The following is a 20,938-nucleotide window of genomic DNA, read 5'->3' as shown; positions in this document are numbered from 1 at the left end:
CTCTTAGCCTTCAGCTTAGCCTTATGGTCAGGCACGTCTTATAGAGCGAAAAATACGGTAAATGTTTTTAAGAAAAAGTAGCATCTTATACATGGAAAAATATGGTAAGCTGTGCAGAGTGGATTGTTCGCAGAACAACCTGGAGTAAGCCTAACATAAGGGCAGGCTCATTGTAGTTATTTATTTATTTATGTGTTGTGAGCCGCCCCGAGGCTTTGTTGCGATGGGGCGGCATAGAAATGTTTTAAATAAATAAATAAATAAATAGTTTGTTTTCCCTCTCCTTTCCCTTGGACCACCAGCTGCTATTCCAGCATCCTTATCTGCAGAACCTGTGTGGTCACTGATCAAACCCTTTTTGTTTGCCACCATTTTTTGTCTCAGAGCCTCAAGACTCCCCTTCTCGTTCTCGCTCTCTGACTTAAATTTTCAGGAACTGAGGAGATAATTTTTTAACAACTGTATTTGTAATTTCTTAATTCTTAATTTTTATTTTTGTTCATAGACTCATAGAATAGTAGAGTTAAAAGAGGTCTATAAGGCCACTGAGTCCAGCATCCCTGGCAGATGGCTGTCCAACTACTTCTTGACTGCCTCCAGTGTGGGTGAAGCCACAAACTCCCTGGCTAATTGGTTTCATTGCTGTTCTGCTCTCCTGTCTGTCATACTATCAGAAGGTTTTTCCTGATATCCTGTTGGAATTTGGCTTCCTGTAACTTGAGCCCATTATTCCATGTCCTGCCCTCTAGGATGATCAAGAAGAGATCCAGGCTCTCCTCTGTGCGACAGCAGATCAGGTATCTTCAGGTGCTATCATATCTCCCTTCAGTCTTCTCAAGGCCAAACATGCCCATTGCTTTCAGTCTCTCCTCATAGGGCTTTGTTCTATTTCCCAGATCATCCTTGTTGCCCTCTTTTGAACTTTTCCCAGTTTGTCTGCATCTTGCTTAGATGTGTGGTGCCCAGAACTGGACACAATACTCAAAATGGAGCCTAGCTAGTGCCAAATATAGCGGAACTCTTACTCCACATAATTTGGAAGTATACTTCTTTTAATGTGGAGATGAGTTTTCACAACTCTTGCCAAATTGCTTGCTTGCAGACCTACACTTATTCTTTTTCATCTTCCCAGATATCTAGAATTTCAGAAAGGGTGGAAAAGATTCTAGACACTAAGAAGAATGAGGTCCCGCCAGAAAAAAAGTAAAGGACCTTGTTGCAAAGGGGATTGTTGAGTGGCAACCCCATTTTTAAACCAAAGTTTTCACTTTGTTCACCACTGAGAGTGGTCAGGGAAAACAAAGTGAAAGAGAAATCTCTTTACAGCCTCTGTAAAGGTTCATGTTGAGTATTTGTCTCAAAGTGAAGCATTGCATTCACAATACATTGCTCCCCATTTCAGATGTACACAAGTGTGCAGTTTCACAAGTCCAACTAGAATTTTAAAAAGAAAGAAAAACACACATCTGGTGCTCAGTTTAAAAAAGGAAAACATGGCCAACCGTCGACAGCCCTTCCGGTGTGTCAGTTGGGCACTTTGAAAGGCTGTCAGTTTGGAGATGGCTATTCACAAATTCCCCCCACCCCCACACACACACACCAAAAATGGTGAAGAGAATAATGTTACTGCAAACTGATAAAGGTCTGTAATTACAGCAGGGAGCACCAAGTGGCCACCAAAGTGTTAAGAACATCAGGAGATAAGAAAAGGCACGCTGGATCAGACCAACGTTCCATGCAGCCCAGCACTCCATTCACATGGAGGCAAACCAGGATCCCTCAAGCAGGATGGGCACAAGACCTCCACCTGCTCAAGTTCCTCAGCAACTGGTGTATGGAGGCAGCGCATAGCCAGCAAGGCTGCTGGCCACTGATAGCCTTCTCCACGACTTTGTCCAGTACTCTTTTAAAGCCATCCAAATCGGTGGTCATCACCACCTCCAGTTCCCATAGTTTAACTATACATTGTGTGAAGGCATGTTTCGTTTTATTGATCCTAAACCAACCACCAATCAGATCATGAGATGATTCTGGGTTCTAGTTTTATGGAAGAAGAAGAAAACATTTCCTTCTCTACTTTCTCTAGACTATGCATAATTTTAAACACTTCTTTAATGTCTCCCCTTCCTCATCATTTTTAAGCTAGACAAGTTCCAGTTGTTTTACTCACTCCTCATAGGGGAGTGGCTCTCTATTATTTTAGTTACCCTTCCCTGAACTTTTCTAACTTAGTAATGCCCCTTTTCAAGTAAGGCAGCCAAACTCACACAATATTCTAAGCATGGCCACACCAAAGATTTGTGTAAAATTGCTTGCTTGAATACTTTGGGGTGGCTCTCACTGGAGGCTCCCTGGGTAACATTGGCAAGAGCAGTAGGTGCTTTTTCTGCTCTTGCCAAGAGGCTTGCTTCCCACTCTTGGGTGCTCATGATTGGGATGGTTGTTCAGAGGAAACAACAATCTGTCCTGGGTATAACAACTTCTAAAACATGGAATGGGTTTTCAAAGCAAGTTGTTGCCCACCAGCCAAGATATTTTGCACAACACAGTAACCCACTGTGGCTTGTCACCTGCAATGGGTTGCCATGGCATACAAACCCTATTAGGGTCTTGGATCCCAAGATAAGGTAAAGTTCATGTAGAGAGGGTTTAGTCTCCCTTTTTTCCTTCCTTGTAGTCCCTGAAAAATCTTTTCAGACAGTTGGTGTGGGAAACTCCTCAGGGCTATCAGTTTGTGCACAGAGTACTGCTGGGAAAACTACCACAAATTGTGCAGACTGCTCCATTTTTGATGATCTCCCCATAGCTATTGTTACGTGGGCTCCCTTCTATACACCTTGATTTCTTGTCTGATTCAGCTGAAAGGACAGGTGCACGTGAATAGGCATTTGCTGATCCTTTGGTTCCCTGAGCAGGAAAATGGGAATCAAGAACTGTTTGAATGGCTTCAATAGAACCGCTACTAGAATCTTCAATTGAAGTCAAATAATATCCTGAAACAGATGTTGAAAAATCAGTGACTATTCAGAGGAAAGTAAAGGGGGTGATTTGTTATTCAGATTAGTAATGTTTACAGTATAAGCTCTGGGTCTTGCAAACTGTCTAGCATATCCAGTTGTGAATAAATAATTGTTCATGTTATGTTATATTATATCTCGGGAATGGCCCAGTCTCCTCCATTTGCTGGAATTTGAAGATTGTCTAGTTTGGACCGAAAGAAAATGAATTGTTAATGTTAGTATGATTGTGCCATGATGATTTACTCAAGGCAAAGAATAGAAGTTGAAGGGTAGACAAGTATGTGAGGAAGTTTGGTTTTAAGAGCTAGTGTAGTGTGGTTGGAGGGTTGGACTGGAGACCTGGGAAATCTAGATTCTTACTTTGGGCCAGTCACTCATTTTCAGCTTAACAGATACTTCACATGGTTGTTGTGAGGAAAGAATTGAACTATGTAAGCTGCTTTGAGTTCCACACAAGAGGAAAAAAGGAAGGATATAAATGCAATATAATAATCATATTCATAATGCGCCATAGTAGTTTATAGACTACAATACTGGTCCGGGGCTGGAGAGATTTATGTTCAGATCTCCAGTCATTCATGAAGTTTACCAGATGATGCTTTTAGTCTAGCCTACCTCCCAAGGTTGTTCTGAGGATAGAATGGAGAAGCATGTATGAAGCCTCAAGCTTTTTTGAAGGAAAAACATCATGCTCTCAAAGTAGCATTTATTAAAAGAAGCCCTTCCAGTGGATTTTTGAGAAAACAGTGTAGTGTCGTTGATGATGATGATGATGATGATGATGATTTTGCTACAGTGGAGGAGAAATGTGAGATGAGCCATGTGCATTATGTTTGAATTTGAGAACTGTTTTTACAGCTCATTATTATATTGACTGGGAAAATGAGACAACGTTCTTGCTTGCTTTTTCCATGTTTAGGTTAAAGTCCCTCTCTGTGTGTCTTTTTAAGGGGGAAACAAATGCGAAGACCAACAAGCACTATTGGGGAATTGAATTTTCCTTGAGACTGCACTGGTGTTCTTAAGTTTTCAGGCTTTCTACTAGCTTGTGCTTAGTAGTCATATTTTGGAGATAGTCAAGTATGAAAACAGTGACATTTTAATCACCTCAATTATGTATGTGTGAGTTGTGGGTTGTCTAGCTTGTCTGGTTTTGTATCAATCTGTGAAAATGATTTGTGTAACAACAGCAGATCCATCATAAGGCTTCCCACATTCTTTCTTTTGAGACTTCTATTATGTTCAAAGTTATAAGTGCCTGATCCTGCCTAATCTTGGAAGCCAAGCAGGGTCAGGTCTGGTAAAAATCTGGATGGAAGACTTGAGCCCTACATTGAGAAGGGGGTTGGACCGAAGGCCTTCTAGGCCCCTTCCAGCTGTATGATTCTTGATTCTGTAATCTGTACAAAATTGTCCTTGTTTATAGATAGCTTCTCTATCCACCTGAAACAAAGATGCAGTTGAGGATTCCATGATGCCGTGATTTGCTAACAGATTTGGCTAGTGCAATCCATCCTCTGTGTCACAACACATTAATAAACAATAATTGCAGTACTTCAGAAATTCACCTTAGATGTCCATCGCTTCTCTGGGGCAGTGGAGAGCTTACCCCCAGCTGACTTTCTACTGCGTGTTGAGTGTTATGGTCAGGTAGGATGATTTCTCCTTTCTCCAACTTCCTGGAAGGGATATAATTCTAGGCCAGAAATGTTTAACGCTTCTCTTCAGTGTGGATTGATCAGCTGCACATGTAGCACACAAAAATGTCATGGTTAGAATTTCTTTGCTGCAAGTGTGGCCAGTACACTGACTTTATTGAGGAAGAGGAAATAGGAACCTCTTGTAAACAAGTAATAGATTTATGTGACAAGGGAAAAATGAACTTGTACTCTTGTGTTACAGATTCAATGATTCTTTCCTCTGACTCCGTTGGACGTTCAATAGGCTCAGGTACAACCTCCCCTCCCCTCCTCTCTTCTCCCCCTCTCATAAAAAGACTGCCATTTAACTTTTACGCGACAACCATGTTGGGAGGCAGATAAGACACTGTCAGGCCTAGTTCAGAATTACTCTTCAAGATAGGCAATCTGATGAACTTTTGTCTTAGGAAAAGAATGCTTAAAAATTTATTTGCTTGGCATGGCAACTCAAAGCCACTTACAATGGAACTATTGGTTTGCTTGTGTTCCATTTTTATCGTTAAAACAACAACTCCAGATGTTTTGGTCTACAACTTCTGTCAGTTTTCACCATTGTTATACTGACTAGGGCTGATAGAAGTTACAGGCCGAAATAACTGGAGGGCCACAAGTTACACACTTGTGATGGTGGACACAATTCCCACATTTGCACATAATGAAAAGCCAACAAGTCTTAAATGTATGGCTTATCATTACATGCAAACATGCACATTAGAAACAGGTTGCTATGTTCCATATGATAAAAATTGCCACTTGCCCACTACTGTTAAACACAGAGGTTATGTTGGTAGCCTGATGGTATTTCTCATTTCCAAGATACTATTTTACCTTGAATACCATTTGGTGGACACGTGAGATACAAATAATAGTAATAATATAAACTTCCCTAGGTGAGGTTTAGACAGAATGTACATGTAGAAACATGCACACATTGCCACTCCACTGGCTGTGGAGTGTACCACACACTGCCCTCTTGCAGGAGAGGGCATTTAATTAAACATCCCATTTATCCATGTGTGGAAGAAATGCAGGTATGAAATCTAGGAAGGATGATGCAGCTGTGTACAAGTTTCACATGCAGGGTTTTAGCAATTTCCAGAGGGGTAGTTGGATGTTTATGTAGAAACAGTTACTGAGAGAAGCTCAGAGGGAAACTCCCATTTGCTTCTGGACTATAACTGGATAGCATTATCTTACTTTGAGTATACATACAAATACAATCATTTTGGCCATGTCAGGAAACCTATGAACCAGCAGTGCAAGTCCAGTAACTGCAATATGCTGTTGCTGGGGTGGAACAATTGTTTACCTCATAACTGCAACACACAATATGCAGTTCTTGGGGAGCAGCAAATGTAGGGAATGTGCAGTGTGGATTTCTGAGAGAGGAGAGGCCCGAAATTTTTCCTTGCCCTGATGCCATGAAGGTATATGATGCCCTTAATATTAGACCTTGGATAAGCTTCTCTTTAAAACTAGTTCAGCTCCTCCCATTTCTGTGAGAAGTATCTTTCAGGATTTCTGGTTTTACTCTGGTAGAAAAGTTTGCTGCCTTCCAACATGGGCCCAGGCTTCTGCCTGCACAGTAATCCAGCACAGCTTGCTGCCTAGCACTAACAGCAAAACCTCGCCCAAAGGTGTTTCTGAGGTACTAATCTCAGACCTGGGTCTTGGAAAAAGCACAGGCTGCTTCCTGCTCTTCTTGCTGCATCCTTGAAAATTTGTTCCTAAAGGCTGATTGGACAGAGGTGCATGATCTTGCTCATAGATTGCCCAGCTTCGCAATTTTTTGAAGAGTTAATGAGAAAATGGGGCATCTTCTCCCTCTACCTTTCTATTTAACCTCTCCAGCTTAGCACTATGCAGGGATATTGGGACAAAGATCACAAGCTGTTAGAGGACAATTAAAAGGCAATTAAAAGGCATTCCTCTGTCAGTTGCAACAAAAACGTTATTTTGCCTTCATGATAAAGTATCTGGTTACACAGAGGATGCTTGAAAATTCATTACAGTGCTGCATGTTAAAGTAATATAGGATTAAGAGCTTTGGCTTCATTCTGCTTCAAGACTAGCTACTAATACAAAATAAGCTGTGTAATAAGGTTGAGTTGTGTGGTCTGTTGCTGGACTGAGGGATAGCTTTCCTTGTTAAAACAGGAATGAGAGAAAGAAAACCCACACCTCTTGTGCCTCTATCATCTCTCCCATCACACCTTGCTGCAGACCTGGGAACAGGCAAACCTAAGAGAGAACCTGTCGCTATTCCACGCCCAACCACTCCCAGTAGGTACTATTTCAGGTTGGGGAGAAAAAAGAAACAAAAATCAAGTGACACACCAACTGAAGAAATATGGGTTACTGATATGTTTCAAGGGTTGGAATGGGTGTTTCAGGGGTGGGTAGGTTCAACTTCAGTGGCACTGGGCTTGAGTGACTTTGGAGTTAACTTCCAGCTCTGCAGTTGCTTAATTATATGCATATGTATTAACTTGTTTACATCTTTTTATTAGTGTTGGCTCATAAACCAGTGGAGGTCTTACCTGGATACATAGCCTGGGTACAGATGCCCACACTCTGGTAAACTTCTGCTTAGGCTTCTGTAGTGTATTGTATATGTAGCACTGGACCTGCCCTTTTGAAAATGGCCTAGAAACCTTAGTTCAAAATTGGGCTGCAACTTGTTAACTTGAACCAGACAATCTGACCACGATATGCCAGTGGTTTGGTGGCTGTACTGGCTTCCAGAATGTGGTGGGCTTAAACTTTAAATCTCTGAATGGCTTGGGATCAGGCTACCTGATGCATCCTCTCCTCCCATATTTACTTACCTGGATTTTGAAGTCATTATCAGAGGCCCTTCTCTGAATGCCCAGCTTAAGTGAGATCCAACAAGTTGCTCCTAGGAAAAGTGGCTGTCTCAAATTGTAGAACACCTGCCCCAGAGAGGCTTACTTGGCTGCCTATTTTTTATGCTTTTTGGTGCCAGATGAAGATTTTTAAAACATCATCCTATGCTTTTTACATGCCCCTTTGGAGGGATTTTTAATAGATTTTGAGAATGTCTGCTTTGGTTGTATTGGTTTATCTCTGCTGTGTTGTTTGCATATTTTAATTTTATTTAATATTTGTTTTTTAAATATTTTTATCAACACTGCCCAGAAAATCCTGGTTATGGGGTAGATTGTAATGCCTGTGAATAAATCCATGAATTTATTTCTTTTTACTTTCCTCCTTTTTTTTTTTTTTTTTTTCTAAGCTTTTCACTCTTAGGTTAAAAACCTTCTGAAGAAGGAATCATCCATAATTTTATGGATCCCTTTATAATTAGTATTTTAATTATACTAATGGGTATAATTATAACTAGAATATTAAAATGGAAATTCACTACTACATTAAACAACTTATAACAACTTATGTTTTTTAAAAAAGCATGCTAATATAGGTGATTAAATAGTGTACATTCATACCAGAAAAAAGATTGTGGTCCCCAGAGGATCACTTACTTTCTCATGACAAAGCCTGTGTGTTCAGATCTGTATCTAAGGGCCTTCTTCCTGTGGATTGCCATCAGTAGTTAAACAGGAGGCAGCTAGCAAAAGGAGAGTTTCACTGGTGCTTCCTCAATGCTAGAATACTCTCTCCAGGTTGCTTGTAACTTGACTTGATAAGTTTAAGACATTTAGTGCTATTTTTATTCTAGGGCTGCTCTGCTGAATGGTTTTTACTCTGTTTTATTTGACTGCTTTTAGCTGGTTTTATTATTGCTTTTACCCATATTTTTTATGTCTTGTTTAACGAACTTTGATTTAAAAGCAGGGCAGGAATAATTTAAAATGCACTGATATTTTGTTCAGCAGATTACAGAACACAGTGCATGCTTGTCTCCATCTGAATTAAGGGCCTGCCAGGCTTCCTCAGCTTCTGATGTGCCATTTATTGCCTCTTTACCTTTAGTAGGTATTGTTTGCACAAATGGCTCAGGGGCTATATATTATCAATGGTACTCCTTATGTGCTCTTCCTGTTCTTTGCTGTCTTTGAGGAATCCACTTCCAAGTGCAGTGAAGAAGCAAACCAAAAGACACTGTATTTGTGGTGATGGTGAAGTTGGAACTGCTCTATCCTTGCAGCCATCTTACCTCTTGTAGCTTTCATCACCATTTTGACTTTCTACTCCATTTTGCTTCTCCATTGTCTTCTTCCTGCAAGGTTGCCTGACGGTGTCAAGCTTCTTGACAAGCATGAAGAACCTGTGTCCTACAGTTGCTCCCATCTTGCCCAGATTGGTGCCCAGAAGCATTCCTTTTTCTTTACCTCTTATGTCTTTTGCCTCTCTAGTCTGGCTTCAGAGGTACCTGTACACAAGCTCAGGGAATAGGGCAGGTGGAATGTTTTCTTTTTTATTCTAAACAAAGCATGACTCCGAATGTACTATACGCATTATAAGCATTCTCTCCTGGAGAAATTATTCGCATTGTGCAGGAAGCAGTTACATTTAGAGCTTATGCAGATATTTAAAATCCTAGTTTTATTTCCTCCCATATACTTTTTTTTTTTTTTGCTAAATTCATTCTAGTCCCAGTGCAGTAAGGTTAGAAATCCGTCCACATATGACCAATAAGGGGTAAACAAGCCTAGCTGCAGAGAAAAGCCTGCTTGTTGCCTATTGTTTAAAAATAAAACAATATTGAGCCATGGGGAGTGGGACAGCATAGTCTGAAAGATTTGGGGACAAGTTTCCCTTTACTTTTCTAGTGTATGCCTTCTTACTCTAAAATAAGTATTGTTGTTAGTCATGAAGTCGTGTCAGATCCATTGCGATCCCATGGGCAACATTCCTCCAGGCCTTCCTGTCCTCCACCATCCCCCAGAGTCCACTTAAGCTCACACCAACGGCTTCAGTGACTCCATCTAGCCACCTCATCCTCTGCCATCCTCTTCTTCTTTTCCCATCTATTGTTCCCAGCATTAGGCTCTTCTCCAGGGAGTCCTTCCTTCTCATTAGGTGGCCAAAGTGTTTGAGTTTCATCTTCAGGATCTGCCTTCTAAAGAGCAGTCAGGGTTGATCTCCTCTAGGACTGACTGGTTTGATCGCCTTGCAGTCTAAGGGAATCGCAAGAGTCTTCTCCGGCACCACAATTCAAAGGCCTCAATTCTTCAGCGCTCAGCCTTCCTTATGGTCCAGCTTTCACATCCATACATTGCAACGGGGAAAACCATGGCCTTGACTATACACACTTTTGTCAGCAGGGTGATGTCTCTGCTTTTTAGTATGCTGTCTAGATTTGCCATAGCTTTCCTCCCAGGAGCAAGCATCTTTTAATTTCTTGACTGCATTCTCTGTCTGCAGTGATCTTGGAGCCCAGGAAAATAAAATCTGTCACTACCTCCATTTCTTCCCCATCTATTTTCCAGTAAGTGAGAGGACTGGATCCCATGATCTTAGTTTTCTTAATGTTGAATTTCAAGCCAACTTTTGCTCTCTTCTCCTTCACCCGCATCAAGAGGATTGTTGTGATCCACATAATCAAAGGCTTTAGCATAGTCAATGAAGCAGAAGTAGATGTTTTTCTGGAACTCCCTAGCTTGCTCCACCATCCAGCATATGTTGGCAATTTGATCTCTAGTTCCTCTGCCTCTTCGAAATCCTGCCTGTACTTCTGGTAGTTCTTGTTCCACATACTGCTGGAGCCTAGCTTGTAGGATTTTGAGCATAGCTTTACTAGCATGTGAAATGAGTGCAATGGTGCGGTAGTTTGAACATTCTTTGGCATTGCCCTTCTTTGGGATCGGAATGTAAACTGACCTATTCCAATCCTGTGGCCACTGTTGAGTTTTCCAAATTTGCTGGCATATCGAGTGTAGCACTTTTACTGCATCGTCTTTTAAGATTTTGAATAGCTCAGCTGGAATACTGTCACCTCCACTAGCTTTGTTGTTGTTCAGAGTTCCTAAGGCCCATTTGACTTCACATTCCAGGATGTCTGGCTTGAGGTAAGTGACCACCTCATCATGGGTATCAGGGATGTTAAGCTCTTTCTTGTATAGTTCTTCTGTGTAATCTTGTCATCTCTTCTTAATCTCTTCTGCCTCTGTTAGGTCCCTGCCATTTTGGTCCTTTATCATGCCCATATTTGCATGAAACGTTCCCTTCATATCTCCAATTTTCTTGAAGAGATCTCTGGTCCTCCCTATTCTATCATTTTCTTCTATTTCCTTTCACTGTCCATTTAAGAAGGCATTCTTATCTCTTCTAGCTATTCTGGAATTCTGCATTCAATTGAGTGTATCTTTTTCTTTCTCCCTTGCCTTTCGCTTTCCTTCTTTCCTCAGCTATTTGTAAAGCTTCCTCAGACAGCCATTTTGCTTTCTTGCATTTCTTTTTCTTTGGGATGGTTTTAGTTCTCTCTAATTTTAAATTCTCTCTAGAAGACTTTAATCTATTTCATGTTCTCTTATTTATTATTTGGCATCTTTTGCAGGTCACATTGACTTTCTACAGAGATCACCAAGAACTTGTGCACATTACTTTTTTGTTAATATTATCTTTGACTTTTACTAGGGAATAAGTTATGGATTGTGAAGTGGAGCAAAAGGCTCTTGTGAAGCATTCACTTAGGAATGTTCAACTGTACTTACACAGCACTGAATGGAATCACAGTTTATGTAGCAAACACTTGCATATGTCTGAATAGATAACATTTTAGAGGAGAAAGGAAAACTTTTTCCTCAAATTTCCTTGGTATTAAAATCTACCCTGAATTTATTGCAACTCCCTTAGCGGAACTAGGAAGGGTGTCTGATTCCCACCCATTCTCCACCCCCCTGGTAACCTCACATGGACTCTACAAGTCTGTTCCAGAGTTTTGGAGAGAAGTAACAATTTTGAAGCATGAAAACAGCCATTTTAGAAAACATTGATAACTGATTTGCATACTAAAATTATTAAGGGAGCACCCCTAGACTGCATCTGAGGCACCATAAGGTATTTCACACTCCTCAGTCTAAGGCTGAACTTTGGGACACACACTTTAGATATTGTAAATTAGCATGTTTGCACTATATTTATTTAATTATTTTATTAACCATTAAACGAGGAAGAAACTAATATGAGGTCTCAGAGTTGGCTTCTTTCTGCAGTTTTTAAGAAACAAGACTGTTCGTTTGCCAGCAAACAGGGAGGACGAAACAAGGGAGAAAAACAATATGACTGAGGTCTCAGAATTGGCCTTTCTCTGTGAGTTTGGATCACCCAGAGATATCACAGGCAGCTCCTCCTCCAGCCACAGCCCAAGCACAATGACTGCTCCTCTAGGGTGGCCCATGCCTTTCTTCCATTTCTCCTACCCAGAAACCCTCCCATGTGGACACCCCTGGCCCCTTCTTCCTTCTTGGAATTGGCACGCTGAGCCTCTTGTACTTGAGCCAACAAACTCTCTGCAGCATGCTCTGCCTATTCCTGCAGACAAGTGCAAAGGCACAGGAGCCCCTGTCTGTTTTGCATGTATCCAGCCCCTGTAGGGTCCTGCCACCAATACACCCTTAGGATACTACCCAAAGACTTTATCTGGGCCAAAATCCACCAAGCTTTGGCTCTGAAATACGTTTAAAGGGCTTGGGTCCAGCGATGGATCCTGTGAAGTCAGATAAGGGTGTCACCACAATTACCCAACTTCTGGGCTACTCAGCAGAGGATGCTTTTCCAGGCTTGAGGGACCTGGTGCCTCTCTTCAGAAACATTTATTTATTTATTTAAAACATTTCTATGCCGCCCCCATCGCAACAAAGCCTCGAGGCGGCTCACAAAACCTCGGGGCGGCTCAAATTCAGAACATCAGTGAGTTCTGAATTTTGAAAGGCTCAGAAGGAAAGGCAGCCTACCCTGCTAAATGGGGCTGAAACAAACTTGGGTCCAAGCAAGAGAAATGCAGCCTGTCATAATCCATCAATGGGAACCAACTAGCAGGGGTGTAATGGTAAATTTAGACATGCAGATGCTTCTCCATCAGAGTCCCCATAGCCAGAGAGTCCGGAAATGCAGACAGCTGTGTTAAACAATATCAACAAACCCATTCTATCAGTTTCATTTCTACCAGGATCAGGTATTTAATAAAATCCCTGGCTCTTAACTCCTCATTCAGTACCCCAGAATTCTTTGCAGTACAACACTGAACAACTATATATTGTTGCTATGGAAATCTAACACATACATGCACGTGCGTGTACACCTCAGCCCCAGGTAGTGTGAGGATTGCAGCTAAATGCAGGGAGAACAAGGAAAGCACTTTGATCTTGTAATAAGGTGGCCACCTAGACATTTCCAAAAGAGAGACTACAGATCGCCAAAAAGGATGGAACTGATGTACTTAAAATGTGCATATGTTGATATGTCTAGAGGCAAATTTTGAAAGAAATGCAATAACAATAAGTGGTGATTTGTTCTATGAATGGAAAAACTGCAACTCTGCAACCTATGTGCCTGCCAGTTCAGACTGTTGATTAGGTACAAACTGTTGAAGGCCAGCTTCAGTGCCCCTGCTCTCCCAGCTTCTTCTGGTGCTTTATATTAGACTTGGATTGAGCAGCCTTTCAAATAGAGGATGCTTTGAAATGGAGTATTCTCTGTAAAGTAAGACACAGGGCCTGAAGCCCTGGCTGCATTGCATCATTACCCAATAAAATGGTACATCCCACAAAAGCCTCCTCCTCTTTTCCTCCTTGCCCAGAACAGCAAAAAAGAAAAAGGGTGTCACAAGTACACTCCTATAATATGTTTGGATATGGAGTATATGTGGTCCTGAGGATGAGACACTGATAATCAAACAGCCTATGGCTCTGAGTTAATAATAAACAAAATAAAATGTTGTTTGTACAGTAAGTATATAGGTTTCAGAATATTCAGTAACTTATTTCTTTCGTGAATAAAACAGTGTATAATACTGTCTGACTGAGGTATATCACTCTTTCCCTTCACACTCCTCACACACATATTCTTCATTCACTCCTGCACTCAGGTTTCTGTCAACTTCCAACTCTCACACTTGACAATATTGAGTTTTAACTCTCCCTGTCACTAATATGTTATCCAAGTAGTCTACTTCCTTCCCCTTGTCCTTATGAATCCTAAATGCTTTCCACAGCCCTATCTAGGATTCTAAAGAGAAGGCTGTCTCTTCAGAGTCTGCAGACTGCTGACTGATTCCAAGTAACTGTAACTGTGGACAGACCACAACTGACCAACTGAAAAGACCTGTTTCTCTCCTTTGACCCACTTTCAAGCTCCGCCCATACGCTCTCAGTCACCCGGAGCAATGTGGGGCATGCTGGTGGGAACTTTCTTGAGTTCACTGGCCAGAACTGCTCAGGAGGAGAGCAGGCTGGGCCGGCAGCCTTGGGAGAGGGATGCCCATGCCAGTGCTGGGATCTGTACTGGGGGAGGGAATGGAGGGGCTCCAAGTGGCAAGAGAACCACAGAACAATGCCTCGGGGACCACATGTTGGACTACCCCAAGCTAGACAATGTCTCTTTACCGTATGTTGGCCACTATAGCATTTCCCTTCCCTTTGTTAAGCACAGTGGTACCTTGGCTCACAAACTTAATCCATTCCATGATTCTGGTCACAACCCGAATTGGTCGCAAGCTAAGTCAAATTTCCCCATAAGGTTCAATGTAAATGAGGTTAATCCGTTCTTTACCATAACTTTATGTTATACATAAAGGACGGCACATACAAGTTCTGAATGAATGAATGTTTAAAAAAACCCCCCACAAAAATACAGTATTAGCCACATTCCTGGGCTGTGGGCCAAGCTGTGGCTGTCTCACTGAGCCAGGGGGCAGATGCGGTGAGGAGAGGCAGGAGGTGCCCCGCTCGGCCAGCCGCGGCCCTGTCCCTTGCCTCCTCTTGCCTTGCCCCGCAGAAAGCATCCCTTACCTCCCTCCTTGTGGCCCTCTCCTGGCCAGGGGAGCTGTCCCATGCCTGCCTCTCCAGCCTCCCGCTCCTGCTCCCCCTCCCGGAGCCAAGCGAGTGCCTGAGAGGGGACCTTCCTCCGGCTCAGAAGCAGGGCGGTGGTGAGGAGCCAGGAAGGCTTCAACGGAGGTGAGCACATCCTCATGGTGGGTGGGGAGAAGGTTATTGTTTGGAGTGTCTGTGCAGGGAAGATGGCTGCGATCACAATCATCACCCTATGTGGAGTCCACAACCTGAGGCAATTTTTTTCCTGAAATTTCTGTTTCCAAAATTTGGTCGTGAACTGAGGCGTTTGTGAGCTGAGGTACCACTGTAACTCCAGAGCTGTCAGGATGGGAGGCAGCTCAGGGCTCCCTGTGCTGGCCAAAGGCCCAAATAACAGCCCCGATAGTTGCAGGATTGGATCCACAACCTATTGCAGCTAGAAGGGCCTTTATGAGTGGCACCTGTGAGCCCTGGGGGTTGTGCTATATAATCACTGGCTCTTCCTTCCAGGAGCTGCCTCAGAAATGAAGGTTATTGTCAGAACAATGATTTGTGGAGCTTCCTGTTGCTTTGTAGCCCTTTGTACTCTGGTCCTTGCATCCCTGAGCTCTGATCCAGCTCTGTTCTGATCTTGCTGTGGTCTTGCTCCATTTGTCGCAGCTGTTGCAGCCATTCTCCAGTCTCGCTCCAGTTATCCCAGCCATTGCAGCCCTGCTCCAGTACTGCTCCGGTCTTGCCCCAGTTGTCCAAGCTCTGCTTCAGTTGTGTGCCAGTCATTCCAGCCTTGATTTAGCACTGCTGCAGTCTTGCTTCAGTCCTGCCCCAGTTTCTCCAGTCTTGTTCCAGTACTGCCCCAGTCACCCCAACCTTGTTCCAGTTGCTCCAGCCCTCAAGGTACCTGCTCCCCTTGGCTTGTATTCGTGGTTCTCTAACCTTCTGTGCTTCTGGACTGACCCTTGTGCCCAAGTCCCAGGGCTCCCATGCACTAGTCTGCCACCCACACCCCAGGCGTTGACAAGTGTGTTTAGTTTACGTATAGACAAAGAGCCATCTCAAGTCACATGAGCAGATGGAAAGCAAAGACGGGGCAGTTTCCCAAGATGGGCTGGGCCCTCCTGTACAGTGTTCTCTCTAACCAGATCTTACATTTGTTTAAATTTACAGCAAAAGAATTATTGAATGCCAAGTCTCTATCTTTGATGTTTCCTTCTCTTAAATAGAATGTCTGTTAAATTAATGTAACACAATTACAGTTACCAGCTTTCCTGGTTACACAGACTTCCTTTTATATAAATTCACAAGTGAACCATTAATCTCTCTTTCATAACTCCCCTTGATTTCTCTGTTGCTGTAGACACTGCTGGAAAAGCTGTTTATTTGTGTTTGTTTTTTTATGTTTGTCATTTGTCTTTTAGTAAGTGCTTTTTGCATCTAGCAACAATAATTATACCGTCAATAATTTTTGCTGCCTCCTCCACTATCAGTGTTTCTGTCCTGTCTATAAAGATTGTACTTTGTGGTTTTAGTGCTCTGATCTTGGCACCTAAAATATCTTTTACTGGCAATTGATTCATAATGAATTAAAATTGGCACAATTCTATGGGCTGGCTTAGCTGGGCAGTCTGATTTCTGCATGTAGGCCAAGTAAACTTTTTTGTAAACAGTTCTGGGAATATGATTAAACAGAACAATGAACATAAAATATCTATAATAAATAAATTTGATACCACAAGATCAAAAAATAGATTTCATGCTGATATTGTTCCACAGGAATTTATTTTCTGCAAGTTTATCATGCATTTATCCCTATGGAAATTAATATACCAAATCATGTATCCTTATACATTTAAAGATCTTTCTATGTTTCCAGCCCACTCCTAAATCCTAAAATTATCACTTGTTTAAGAAGAGAGGTAGATGCTTATGTGAGATAGGTGCAAGGTTATTACCAAAGATACATTTGTGGCCCTGTTGCCAGAAGGCAATATTCTTTCACCATTTCTGTTGTTCCTTAATTACCATGTTGACTCCATGGTTCAATTTTGTCTGTACAAAAAGGTTGGATAGAGATGGCAAACCAGGAGAAAATGCACTTGAAAATTCCTGCCAAAACTTTTCGTTGAATTGGAAAAGGATATAGGGATTGGGCCCCTTCTCAAAAAAGCTTTCAAGGGATGTGGGAACAGATTTTGAGACAAATGAGTGGGATGGGCTGGAATCTGCAGCTGAAATGACAAGGCCAGTGGAATCAGATATAAGCCAGGCTGTATCTGGGACTCAGTCATCAGTCAGCTTCAGATACTTTGGGAAGGCAAAGTGAGCATACTAATGAAATTGAAAGCAAATCAGGGGTAACTAATCTCACTAGCTAAAGAGGCCAGACCAAAGGAGGTGTGTCATATGCTCCAAGTGATTGGTCCTGAAGCAAGAGGATCTACCTTAAGGACTGGTTGCCTGGTCTGCCCAACAGTTTATGTTCCTTAAGTAGAATTCTCAAACCAGAAACCTTGTTATGATCATGAGCATTTTATTGAACAGCTTGTCTCAAATGTGAGGAGGTTGGAGTCTAAGAACAAATGACAGTGCACTTTGAAGTAAGGGTAGATGGAAACCATGTAGATGTGGATACCATGATGAATACTCTTCCACTACTTGAAATGAATGAACCATTGTTCTCTAGTCAGGGAAGCTTGATTACTCAACTATATTCCACAGCTTCTGAGAGCATAACAAGCCAGGTGGCAGAGAGAGAAGAAATAGATCAAACTTTATGCGTAGAATGTGGGTCAAGTGTGTTGCCATAGCCAGTACTGCCATATTTCTAGATATCTGCCACAAATTTACTCATTACCTGCAGAAGGAAGGAGCTTCCTTAATTGAGGGCAGAAATAATTGGGTTCCCAGAAAGTGTAATGGGAGGCAGATTGTATACTTGTCATTTGGTTTAACTTTTTGTATGATTTTTCATAATTATGTTTAAAGAGAAGATTCAGTTCCTTTCTGTGCAATTGAAAAATGCAAAGATGGACAGATAGTACATGTATCTGCATTTTCTGCTTGGTTGTCTGTTTGGGTGGTCTTTTGGGAGTTCAGCAGTTAGAGTAAGCATTTACCACTTAACTTTCCAGCAGCTAGATGTTCAGAGGAAACATCCTCTGAATACATTCCATATTTATGCCAGTGTTTAGCTTGGCACAAAAGTGTATAGTTTATTGAGCTTGCCGTACTTGGCTGTAGCTCTGTTTGTATTATTGCTGTTGTACTTTTATTATCATTACATCGTTGGCAGTGACTAGGTTCTCACTTGAATTCCAGCTTCTATACAACATAGAATAATATATTGTTAATCTCTTTTGAGCTGCAACCCAGCATGCATTCTGGGAGTGGTGTATTTTTTTCCTTGTACTTGCACAGTGCTGGGGTTATCTGTTATGAGTGGCCCCTCCTGGTACCCTCTTGCCTATTATGTTCCCAGACATTAACAAATTTTCTACTTCCCCTAGATAAATAAAATATTTTGGCTTTTATCATTTTAGTTGGGTCAGTTTATCTGTCTGTTTAGCAAAAACCATTCATTGAATAATACTCTTGGGTGGTAAAGTCATTTTAGGCTTCTGCTGCTCTTAGTTTCATGTGAAGCTCCTTTTGTTTTATTCAGGATAGCAATGTTTCTTCAGCCTTTGATAAGGTTGACCCATTTGTCTGTCTGTCCTTTCTTTTTCTGAATTAACATTTCTTAATCAAACCACAATATCCCCCCCCCAAAAAAAAATCTTGCCCAGAATTATAAAACCTGTCAGTCTGGAGATAAACCCCTTTAAATCCAATTTTAAAAATAGTAATAGTTTTTGAAATTTGAAATATTTGCACTATTTACTTGTCTATCAGTTCTGGAATTCTTTGCCAAATTTGGACAGCTTTTGGGTTCCTGAAGTAGAAAACTGCTCCGTCCTGATATTCTTATGCAAATTTCATTATTTCTGAATGCATATATGACCAATTTTCGCTGACTTATAAACAGGCTGGGAAATCATTTTTATAGTTTTGAAAATATAAGTATCTCTTGTTCAATAAGAATCTGAAGAATCTTGAATTTATAGCTGTTGATAGTCTCACTGCTTCTGATGTTGTATGAATTTTATGGAGGTTGGACCATGTATTTCTGAATGTGTAGACTGTGTAAACCCATGCAGAGATAACTACGTTAAGAGCCTATTTTAAGTTAGTCAAGAGGATTATAAATAAACGGAAGTGCTGTACAGCTCAGAGAACCATCCTGTATCTATGAATTGACCACCATTGCTCCTCTGGGAATTCAAAGCATAAATGCATTTGTGTTAATGGTGGCTATATGTAGCTTTGCAGAAAGTTATGTGGCTTTTTAAATCATAAGTTTACAGCACATCCCATATGCAGTATTTATTAATTTGAAACAGTATCTCTTATGCAAACCTCTTAAATAAAAGTGTGTGTCTGTGGAGTGTCTTGGGCTACAATGTGTTAGATTTTTAATGGACTTTTTATTTTGGAATTATATTTTCATACTGTAGCTGAGTCCTGGTCAAAGTGGCAGAGTATGGCTCTTCAAAGAAAAACAATTTTGTAGGGTTTCACTGCTGCTTAAAAGAGGCTTCTAACTCAGCTTTCAGTAAAAGAGGGTTTCTGATTTTTTGCATAAAATGTCTATAAGACTAATACATTTCTGCAACATTGGACTGAGATCCCTGTCCATATAGATCCCTATTCTGGGAGACTGGTATTTGTTGTGCATTCCATTGTAGCAAATTCTGTAGTACCTGAGCTTCAACTGAAGGTGCTGAGTATTCCTGTCTTGTGTGTGTTATAACTTTATCGCTGTACATAAACCTGTTTTTTGACTATTTAAAATTTCCACTAGGTTTGCGTGATCACCAGAGTACTCCATGGTTTATTTAAGCCATAGTACCTACAGGTACCATCCTGGATTTTCAAAGGCATAGCTGTGGCTTGTCATGTCATCCAAACTCTGGAGCTATTTCATTCATTCATTCATTCGATTCAAATCCTGCTTTTTTCTTAACAAACTCAGAGCAGTTTATACCACCTATTCCTCTCAATCTTATCCTCACAACAACAACCCTGTGAGGTAGGTTGGGCTGAGAGTCTGTAACTAGTCCAAAGTCACCCACTTGCCTCCATGGGTGAGCAGAGACTAGAACCCCAAAAGCCTGAGTCCCTGTCCCATGTTCTTAACCATTGCACCAACCTTGCAGAACCCATGACCTTGGATAGGACAATACAGGAAACCTTAGTCATGGTTCAAATATTTGAAATAGCTGTTGGTGCACACTGTGATCCCCCATAGCTTAAATAACTGGAGTTGTTGGCCTAGTGGGTCAGTTCGGCTATATCCTAGTTGTGTGAAACATGAATAATGTACAGGGGTACATGAAGGGTTTATAGCTCTTGCTTTTAGTTATGTGCTTTCCCAATCCAGTTAATTACTTGTCTTCTCAGTTATTTTCGAAAAGAAAAATGTCCTATTTTTCTTTAAAAATATGATATGTGTTCTAACAAAAAAAATAAAAATCTGAATGTTGTTATTCCTGCTCAGGTTGTCAGAATATAATATATTGTTTGTTGTTTTTTGGAGGATTTTTGATGGGGTGATAGAATTCATTTGAAAGTTTATTTGGAGACTTCATGAGATAGTGTAAATCCAATCTGTAAATTGCACATCAGCGCCTGAAGCATCTGGATGCAGACAGCTGAGCTGCTATCAACCTTAATTTGCTGAGTGAGAATGCAATTTGGTTTCACATCTCTGTAAAATTTGGCACTGCCAGTTAGAGCAGTAGCTGTCAGCACTAATGTTACGCTCTTCTGCAGCATTCTTTTTAAGTAAAGCAGCAATTGTTATATGTAGTTATATGACTATGCTTTATATATCATTATATAAGTGGGAATATCCCTACTGAATAAAAAATAATTCTGCTTGGATCTCATGCACTCTTTCTTGAAGAAACGTACAGTAGGGATTTGATTAAATGAAGGCTTTGCATTTAATTGTGCTAGAAGTTACAAACTATTTTTTTAACAGGATGGATTTTCATGATTGCATGATGGCCAACATTCAGAGCCAAGTTGAAAAAGATATATGCAAAAAAGAGTCTAATCCTGGTGAGGTTTGTGCTCGAGAGCGGCCTCTCCCTCTATAAGAGTGCGGACCCGATTGTATGGGCCCGCCCCCGGAGCCGGATGGATCCGGATGGATTCCTGGGGG

At 41.3% G+C, this 20,938-nt stretch overlaps 1 protein-coding gene across 9 annotated transcripts in view; it reads left to right on the top strand.

Moving 5' to 3' along the window:
• The window catches only part of ST3GAL3 (ST3 beta-galactoside alpha-2,3-sialyltransferase 3), a 237,435-nt gene that overhangs the window by 58,085 nt on the left and 158,412 nt on the right, over window positions 1-20,938 (top strand). For 3 of the 9 annotated variants that reach the window (XM_044442694.1, XM_044442686.1, XM_044442706.1), the window contains 2 exons: window positions 4,923-4,970; window positions 6,860-7,003. The exons of 2 other annotated variants lie outside the window; for them this stretch is intronic. In XM_044442694.1, the coding sequence (XP_044298629.1) occupies window positions 4,923-4,970; window positions 6,860-7,003 (192 nt within the window). The remainder of the gene's footprint in view (window positions 1-4,922; window positions 4,971-6,859; window positions 7,004-20,938) is intronic. 4 more of the 9 variants (XM_044442700.1, XM_044442735.1, XM_044442715.1 and 1 more) reach the window with 2 other exon arrangements.

Source organism: Varanus komodoensis, unplaced genomic scaffold, assembly GCF_004798865.1.
Source record: "Varanus komodoensis strain SLA01 unplaced genomic scaffold, ASM479886v1 scaffold1, whole genome shotgun sequence".
Lineage (NCBI taxonomy): Eukaryota > Metazoa > Chordata > Lepidosauria > Squamata > Varanidae > Varanus > Varanus komodoensis.
Note: the sequence above shows the minus strand (reverse complement) of the source record. Positions and strands in the feature narration are given on the sequence as shown.